Source organism: Zalophus californianus, chromosome 11 (assembly GCF_009762305.2).
Source record: "Zalophus californianus isolate mZalCal1 chromosome 11, mZalCal1.pri.v2, whole genome shotgun sequence".
In the NCBI taxonomy this organism is placed as follows: Eukaryota; Metazoa; Chordata; class Mammalia; order Carnivora; family Otariidae; genus Zalophus; species Zalophus californianus.
Window position 1 is genome coordinate 46,131,726 of NC_045605.1, and position 10,002 is coordinate 46,141,727.

The 10,002-nt window shown below is 43.0% G+C and overlaps 1 protein-coding gene across 1 annotated transcript; it reads right to left on the reverse strand.

Moving 5' to 3' along the window:
• Positions 1–2,862: 2,862 nt before the first annotated feature.
• Positions 2,863–3,168, reverse strand: LOC113914293 (vacuolar ATPase assembly integral membrane protein VMA21-like). The gene has a single exon (XM_027579405.1). The coding sequence runs from the start codon at positions 3,166–3,168 to the stop codon at positions 2,863–2,865; it is 306 nt and encodes a 101-aa protein (XP_027435206.1).
• Positions 3,169–10,002: the final 6,834 nt, after the last annotated feature.

Consider the following 10,002-nt stretch of genomic DNA (forward strand, 5'->3'; position numbering starts at 1 on the left):
CTAAAGTGGGAGGTGAGAGAAGGAGGTAGGGGCAGGAAGGCTTCCTGGAGGAGGTGGTACCTTAATTAAGTAGAGAAGAATGGGAACCAGCAAGAAAAGTGGAGGAAGAGCTTTTTAGGTTCTTGCCTCCCCTACCTTGCTAGACAACCTGCCTCCTCACCTCCTAGGAGTTCCCTCCTCTCTATTCCCCGTGCTGAAAACACTGGAATGTCCACAATCATCCTTAACACGCCTAACATTTCTACTGGGAAGACTGAAGTCATGCACAATTACTCATGCAATTTTTCCTCCTGACAATAGGTCCTTCTGTGAGCCTCTCATTCACATATATAAAGCTCCACTCTGTTTTTTTTTGTTTTGTTTTTTTTTAAAGTCTTTGTTATAGGAACAATTCACAAACGTGTCAAACACACATTGGTTCCCACCCCCTTCTCCTGTCCCCTCACCTGATTGGGAGACTAGAAAATAATCCCCTGGCTTGCCAGGGGCCTGTGCCCACTTGCCGACTCTGCCCCAATGGAAGCTAACCCTGCTTTTCACTTTGCTTCTCATCAAGTGTGGCTCTAAGCTGAAGTTTGAGGTTAACCTCAGGGAGCGTTTAGACACCACACCTGCCACCCCTCTGCCTGGGCCCAGGGGCAGGGACAGACTTTCTGTTGAGGAAAGGGAAATGCTCTTATGCTGCTAATTAACTGTGGGAGGAAAGGAAGCTCTTTCCAGACACCAAAAATACCAAGGACCAACATTATAAAAAGCAGTCTTTGTGCTGGCCAGCCCCATCATTCAGCACAGCCTAGGCTGGGGCCGGAGGGAAAAATAACTCCTCTCGCAGCCCACAGGGTCCCTGCATCTCAAATGGATGCCTCAGGAGGCCATGCCCTGAGTGAATGTCTGCTGGGGGACAGAGGTCCCAGGAACATGGATGGAGGCTGCCTGCCCTTAAACCACAGGAAGCAGTCTGAAGCTAGCATGCTTATGGATGATTTGGGAGTCTTTGCTAGAATAGCCATAGGCCCGTTGCGTAAGTGAAAAGGTGAAGAGTGCAGGTCTGTTGGGGTGTGAGGCGGAACTGTAGGAGATTGCCCCAGAGTCTAGGTAATCTCACCACAGCAGTTCCCTTTCCCACCCTGTGCTTATCAAACTAGGGGCCGAGCCTCACTTTAAATGTAGAGAAAGAAGTGTCACCATCTGGCCTTTCCAATTCCCTTAGGCTTGGCTGCTATAGGCCCAAAAAGAGTCTGCAGCATGTGGCAGACTCAAGTCCAGAGGGTGATCTTGGGGGAACGGTTGAGTTGCTGCAAAAATTGGATTTGGCCACAGGCTGGGAATTGGAGGCTTTCACAAACAGGAAGGCAGCAGGGCCATTTGGCTGGGACTGTAAGCTCAAGTGGCTTCAGAATTTGGCTGCTGATCAGTGTAGGGGAATGAGGTAAAACATGAGGGTGGCCCCAAGGATTGAGGACCTTAGAATCTGAAGGCTGCCAGAGCCACACTGAAGTTCTTAGAGGGCCTGTTTTCATGGTCTGTCTTACTTTACAGAGCCTGGGACAGATTCCCAAGACTAAATTGCCAAAACCAGGAAGTCAGGGTACTAGGATTTCATACTAGGCATGCTTCCCAGTCTCTCACTCCAACATTTCTGCATCTGGGCAGACAAGGGGAAAATTCTTCCATTATGATACCACATGTACAGGATCCTTAGCAGCTATGTGTGTGGTGGCACATCTTTCTTTTCTTCCCTCCTGTTGATACAGGCTCTCTTCATAGACTCCTCAAGTGTCAGAGCCGGAAAGATTTTAGAAGCCAGGTAGACCAATTCTTTTGACAGGAAAAGAGACGGAAGACTGGAGAGAAGTGACTGGCACAAAGGCACACAGCTGGTTAATGAAGCCAGGTCTTCCGACAACCGGTCCAGGGCTTTTTCCATAATGCCACACCCTTGCTAACAAATAACATTTGTGTCTCAGGGGCTCCTGCCCGTTCCCTATTCTGTTTCCCATTTTCCTCACTTCCATGCACAGGGCCTTAAACTGGACCTTGTATATGGTAAGATGACTTTCTGAAAAGCTTCTGCTATTGGGTATCCTGACAAAAAAATGTTAGGTTAGAAAGAAAGAAGTCATGGCCAGTGAAACGCAGACGGACCAGGGTGGAAGAGCAAATTCCCTGACTCCAAGGCCTTGTTGCTCCAAGTTGTCCATGGACCAGGAGCCTGGGCATCATCCGGGAGTCCCATCCTAGACTTGCACTTTCACCAGATCCCTAGATGATCCAAATATACATTAAAGTCTACGCAGTACTACTTTTAGGTAAGGCTCTGCAAAAAGTCCTCCCCCTCCCCTTCCTGCCCAAATGCTTAACCCCCCCACCTCCCTCCTGCTCCTCCACCCCTCTGTCCTCCATCCTAAATTCTGACTTCTCTTGAAATTTAAAGCCATGGCGGGGTGGGGATGGTGTTATATTTTAAAAGGGGACTCAAAAGGGGACTTATTTTTTTTAGAAAAATAAAATATAGCCAATTTGAAAAAACTTTTTGCAGCTCCAATGTCATGTTGTTAATGTAGAAATATAAACATCTACTATGTTTATATTGGCTTGCTTGTAAAATCATCATCTTTGGTTATATTTAGAAACTTGATGGCTTGGAAAGTATACTGAAAAACTCTGAGAACAAAAATATTTTTCCCCTTAACTCTCTCTGGAAAAAAAAAATCTCTTTAAAAAAATCCTGAAACATCTTTTCTCTACTTTCTTTTTTTTTTATTTTAACATGTTCTCAACTTTATTGAAATCATCAATATCCCAGACACATTTATCATTTTTAAAAAATCAATTTAATGCTATCAAAAGGTGATGTCCAATTTAATCCTGTTTGCCTTCACGCCACTGTCGTGAGCCTTCATTCCAGGCCACATAAAGAAAGAGGGCAAACACCACATGGACGGCGACCACCGCAACAATAGCAGCATAAAAATAGCTGTCCCTATTGGACATCCCAAAGGCGCCTTCAAAAACATAAGATTTAGTCGTGAAATATAACCCAACAGGTACAGTGATCATTAGAGCTGTGAAGAACAGGAGCGTCTTCAGGGTAGATGCCAGTGAACTTTCATTTCTGAGGTCAGGCGGCTGCACCGCATTCGGCGCCCTTTTATCAAGGCTCTCCATGGTGTAGCCGCGCCCGCAGCAGGTGCTGGGGGCGGGCTGGCCTCGGTACCGCACTCCGTCCACTCGACAGGCGACCGGTAGAGGCATGCCACGCCGGAAGTGCCCTTTTCCCTAGTTTCTTATTCCCATCCACCATTACGCATTTTTTCCTCTTACCTTTCCCCAGTTCAATTCCCTCATTTCGTTGACGTTTTTTAAAATACAATTTTTCTTATTACACACTTATTCCTTAGGGAAAAATTAGGGTATACAGAAGCAAAACACAAGCAGAATCCCATTGATGTAGAAACAACTATATACCTTTTATAAAAAATTATCTGAAACTTTTTTATATGTATTTGTTAACAAAAATGGGATAATTCAGAACATCATAATTAGTATGTAGTTCCTTTTAAGTGGAACTATGAATTACTAACTTCTTTACATCTGCAAACATAAAAATGAACATTTTTATTAAGTTCTGCCATGTGGATTGTACCATGATTTATTTAATAATATTTCTATCGCTATTAGGTAGTTCAAACTTTTCACTATTAAAAATAGTACTGCACATCCTTAATGATTTTCTTACCTTAAAAAAATGCTTTCAGGGGCGCCTGGGTGGCTCAGTCGTCAAGCATCTGCCTTGAGCTCAGGTCATGATCCTGGAGTCCTGGGATCAAGCCCCGCATCAGGGCTCCCTGCTCGGCTTCCCCCTCTCCCACTCCCCCCCCCCCCCCGCCTGTGTTCCCTCTCTTGCTGTGTCTGTCTCTGTTAAATAAATAAAAAATCTTCAAAAAAATTAAAAAAAATTCTTCCATTAAATCATAAATGCACTATTACACTTGTGAAAAAAAATTTTAAATACAGAGAACGCTAAATTTCTTTGACCGTCATTCCCAGTCCTGGTTCCCAACCCACCTTCCCAGAGGTAACCACTGTTACCAGATTTGTATGTAGTTTTTTTTTTTTAAGATTTTATTTATTTATTTGACAGAGAGAGACACAGCAAGAGAGGGAGCACAAGCAGGGGGAGTAGAAGAGGGAGAAGCAGGCTTCCTGCAGAGCAGGGAGCCCGATGCGGGGCTCCATCCCAGGACCCTGGGATTAGGACCTGAGCCGAAGGCAGATGCTTAACGACTGAGCCACCCAGGCGCCCTGTATGTAGTTTTGTACATATTCTCCCAGACCATTTTTTATGCATTTAGTGCATATGTATATAGCTGTAAGGAATAAATTACTATTTCAAAGTTTTGGTTCATTGGTGGTTATTTTGCACACCAATGGTATACGACCTATCATTCTTCAAATTGCCTTTCTCACTTAATCAATTTTGGAGTGCTTGCTGCATTAACACTTACAGATCTACTTCGTTTATTTTGGCTGTTGTCTAGTATTTTGTGTCACGAACAGAACGTGGTTTATTAGCATGTGTTGGATGAATTGACTTTTAGGCTATTCCACTTTTTTTTTTTTAAGATTTTATTTGTTTATTTGACAGAGAGAGATGCAGCGAGAGAGGGAACACGGCAGGGAGAGTGGGAGAGGGAGAAGCAGGCTTCCCGCTGAGCAGGGAGCCAGATGCTTGATCCGAGGACCCTGGGATCATGACCTGAGCCGAAGGCAGATGCTTAACGACTGAGCCACCCAGGCGCCCCTGGCAATTTCCACTTTTTATCTCTTATATAAAATACACTTATACATGCTTCTTCAGGTACACTTGGGAGTGTGTCTTTAGGGTAGATTCAGAGAAGTAGCATTGTTGAATCTTAGGATCCCACTGACTTCCTTCTATGTATGAATGAGAGGCAAAACTCTTTTGGAAGATCCTGGAAGAAAATACAGTTCTTAAAAGCCTGAAAAATGATTTTTCCCCCTAGCTTTGTTCTTGGCTTCCAATGTTATCTTGAGGTTTCTAGCTAGGGTAGATGGATGTGACCGAACAAGGAAAAGGACATAACAAGCTTTTGGGGGAAAATAAGAAGGAGGTTTGGCTGAATTTAAGATGTTGCCTTATAGGAGGGAAGAGTGCCTGTGGTGCACGGCAGATGGGGAGTACTCTCCCACTTCTCTCTCTCTCTCTTTTTTTTAAAGATTTTATTTATTTATTTGAGAAAGAGAGAATGAGAGACAGAGAGCACGAGAGGGAAGAGGGTCAGAGGGAGAAGCAGACTCCCTGCTGAGCAGGGAGCCCAATGTGGGACTAGATCCCGGGACTCCAGGATCATGACCTGAGCCGAAGGCAGTCACTTAACCAACTGAGCCACCCAGGCGCCCTCTCCCACTTCTCTTGTTCCAGCTGCCCCACTCCCACCGTAACTCAGTGAATCCAACTGTCAACCCAACTTTTGATGGGTGCATATGGATACAGAGCATAGCATTAGCGTTACAAGGATTTCAGTAGATGACATGGTCTCTACCCCCATGAAGGTGAACAGACATCCATTCATGGGAAGATGTATTAACACTTACAAGCCATACACTGTACTACCAAGTAAAACTTAGTGTCAAGCAAACTGAGTAGAGCCACCATTACTCCTGAGGGAACAGTAAGTCCTTTGTACCTTTCACCTGGATTATTGCCCCAGGTTTTCACTTGGTCTCCTTACCTACAATCTCTCCCTTTCAACCCATCCAGCTGACTGCTGATAAAGTAATATATGAAAAGGTCACTTTTACGGTATCTGTGATCTTATTCATGCCCTACTCCTCTTATTGTCTGGTAGGCTTCCCTTCATCCTTTATGACTCAGCTCAATAATGTGATCGTAGTAGGTGCACCTGAGTGGCTCAGTCAGTTGAGTCTCCAGAGTTTTGATTTCGGCTCAGGTCTCAGGGTTGTGAGATCTAGCCCCGTGTTAGGGTCTGCACTCTGCGCAGAGTCCACTTGAGATTCTCCCTCTCCCTCTGCCTTCCCCTTCCCCGCTCACATTCTCTCTCTCTCTCTCTAAATAGACATAATCTTAAAAAAAAAACAACGTTATGGTAATCATTTGCAACATAGAAGTGTATTAAATCAACACATGGTATATCTTAAACTCACACAATGTTATATGCCAATTATATATCAATAAATTTGGGGGAAAAAGATAGCTCAAACTTTTCATTCAACATGTATTACTTAACATGTATTAAGCACATACTATGTGCATATCACCTCTACTAAAAATTTTCCTTGACTCTAAGCTCTGTAAATAACTCCCTCCCTGCTTCTTCTCTTGTAGTAGATCCCATTTTATTGTCATTACTTTTTATGTATGGATGTATGGATGTATTTTCTTCCATCCCTTTTTATTTTATTTAAAAATTTTTAAATTGGAGTACAGTTGACACACAATGTTATCTTGCTTTCAGGTGTACAACATAGTGATTACTTATTTTTTTTTTTTCTGGCCTATGTCTACCCCAAACTGTGAGTTCTTAAAGTATAGGGTCTGTATCTTATCCACCTCTGAACCCCCAGTACCTAATATGATGCTGGGCATGTGGCTGATGCTTAATAAATATTTGTTTGACAAAAACAATGAATAAATGAGCTTCCCAGAAGTGTGTACACTGGTTCTCAAAGTACTTTTAAGATCTGCAGGTTAACTTTTGCTTAGAGAAGAAACCGTGTTAGGTAGCAAGAGCAGAGATAAGTCTTTGAGGTGACTTGTCCTAGATCCTGAAAGTAGTAGAGGGAGGGGCTGGTACTTGCCCCAGTCTAAATCTTTTCATTTTATATTTCAAACGCACAGTCTATGTCACTGTTGCAATATAAGGGGTACTAAAGATGTGTTTATTTAAAAAAAGAAAAGAAAGCTTTTAAAAAGATGCCAGCTTTCCCTAGTTTGGAACTGGACTTTTTATTTATTTTTATTTATTTATTTTTATTTTTTTATTTTTTGGAACTGGACTTTTTAAAGCTTTCATCTAATGTTGCCTCTTGCTTAAAGCCCTTCCATGACTCTCATTGCTCCTGGGTTAAAGTTCAAGAATTTTAACTTGTCTTGCAAGGCTCCACATGGCCTGGAGATTGCCTATTTCTCCAGCATCCTTTCACATCGTTTTTCCTGGAGCTCCTTACACTCCAGCCACAGAAGTCATTTCTCTGATCCTCAAGGTCACCAAGCTTCTTCATCCATGCTTCACTGATGCTCCTCATGCCTGGAACACTCTCTGCTACAACCCACACCTGCCCCCGCCCCCCACTTCGCTAACTGCCACTCATCCTTCAGGTCTCAGTTTGGCTGTCACGGCCAAGAGAGGCCTGCCCTCAGCCACACGGGAGGATAGCTCACCCTATGGTACGCCTACAGAGTGTTCTGTCTTTTCCTTTATAACACTTACGATTATTGTCACTTGATCGTCAAGTTCTGTAATCACTGAACGTTTGTTTTTTCACCTCCCACCATTCCGATCCATGAGGACGGGATCTACATCTGTTCTGTTCACTTCTTTATTGAAAGGGTTTTACCTACATTACTTGATCTAGTTTCACAGTCCTGTGAAGTAGACATCCTCATCGCTTATTTGACAGAGGAGAAAACTGCAGGCTCCAAGAGATGTGTGGTAGAGTCAAGATTTGAGCCCAGTTCCATCTGTATTTTTGAAGGGTTAAAAGGGCTAGAAGTTCATTTATTTGGGATTTGGATTCTCAAGCCTAGAACTTAATAGGATAATAATTCTGGGTGTGCCTCTTCATCTGTATAATAGAGATAATATTACATACCTTATCTACCTCACAATTTTCCTTAGGATCAAATAAAAGAATATACATGACATGCCTGGTAGCCATAACACAGTCTACAAATATAAGTGAAGTAAGTAGTATTTTTCATCAGACTCAAGTCTGTAACGGCTGCTGCTTATCTGGTCTGCCCACTCTGGGCATCGGTGTCTTCAGTAAAATTGTCAGTTTGAAGACACGGAATCCAGATGTCCCTGTATATTATCTAGAGAAGGTTGTTGGCCCGGACTTCTGCTGACAACTAAAAGATTAGTTGAGAATGATAGCATTCATCTTAGAGGATGAGAACTATACATTTAGCTTTTACATAAATAAAAATAAAGCAATAAATAAAATGCAGTACGTATCTAGAATTTAGCCTCCAGTATTGATCGCCAAGAACAGATTCAATGGTTAGGCAAGTGCGGTTAATGATTAGCATGAGCGGTTAAGAGCTTAGACTTCGGAGTCAGAGAGACCTCAACTCAATTCCCTCAGCTCTACGTTTACCAACAAGGAGGTCTTGGGCAAGTCACTTAACTCCTCTAAGCTTCATTTCTACATCTTTTTAAATGTAACTACCCCTCAGCCTGTTGTAAGGATTAAAACAAATAATGTAAGGAAGCGCCTGGGATATAGGAAGCACTGTATGAATGTGGAGAGTTGTTACCGCCATGTCAGTCTTGCTTCCCTGGCCTGCTGATCGTCCATACCTATTCGTTCCGTGTGGCTTCCATTCCAACTGGAATGATGACTTTCAGGTGTCAGAGTCTTAAATACTAAGGCCAAGAACTCTGTCTCTCAATCTGCAACTGCTCCAAGTGAGGCCAACCTTGTATAAAGGGGAGAGATTTCCTCCCATGTGTTGTGAACAACGAGTTCCCACCAGCTTCTTGTGAGTCTGGGGAAGCCTCGGTATTTGTGCAGAGTTACAAGTTCTTCCACCCGTATTCAAGCAACGGCATGTCTCTGCTCAACTACTTTTGAGTGTCACACTAAGGATGGGAAGATTTTATTCTCTCTGGCTTTGGATAGCTAAAGGATGTGCAATTTGGAGCTGCAATAAAAAAAGGGGGGGTTTCATTGTTTCATCACTCTATGGCTCCTATCACATAGGCACGATAAGATGATTTGATTCATTATTAATTTTAAAATGGGAGCCTTTCTGTAATTCTGAAGTAGGAGTCAGAAATTCTAGTGATAGCTCTGTATTCTGGTTCGTGTGTGTGTGTTTTCACTTAAAATGTACTTATTGAGAACGACTATGTTCTATTCTCTGGGGAGAAACACAAAGATGAGTAAGTTCTCTTTCCCTCACAGGAACTGAAATCCTATGTAGGAGATAGAAAAGGCCACAAACAATGGACAGGAGTGAACACGTAGGCGAGGAAGGATGCTCTGAGCATGGCTCCCTTGATTCTGGATTGGGATTCAAGTGTTTGGGGTGGTGGGTAAGGGAGTAAAGAGAAATAGACATTCAATTGGGCCCGAATCCTGCCATTTGTATTTATTAGTTAAATTAACCTGAGCAAGCCATTTACCCTCTCCGAACCAGTTTTTTCATGTGAAAGGAGAAAATGCTTACCTCAAAAGATTACAATGAGGAATAACTGAGATAAAGTATGTGTCAGGCACGATGCCGGACTAACTACAGCTAACAAATATGAGCCACTATAAATATGAGTGTGATTAATACCAAGACATGGATTGCGTTTAAAAATCTTGTCAGCATATAGGGTCAGTGGGGGAGGCTTGACGAAAGAGATCTTAACTCTCATTTCAGCAGCATGGTACAGACGTGGAGCACTTCTCAGATAAGCAAATGTGAAACCCTCCTTGCTAAATATTTGCCACTCTTCCGACACGGAGGCTGACATCCTGTGGTCACTCCCCTCCCCTAGTGAGATATTAGGTGGTGGTTTCATGCTCACCCCACCCGAGATGGTGGATTATCTGCCAGTAACAGAGAAATAGGAAGATCAGTGGTTTTAAATGAGCAGAGACTGGGTGTTTTACAGTAAGTAACTCTTCCATTTCTATCAGTTCCTTGACCAAATGCTGAACAAATTATGAGGAAGCCAAGACACAGCTTTTGGAAAAGCTGAAAGCCTCTTTGATGGTAGAAGCATATCCTGTCATCCATAGATG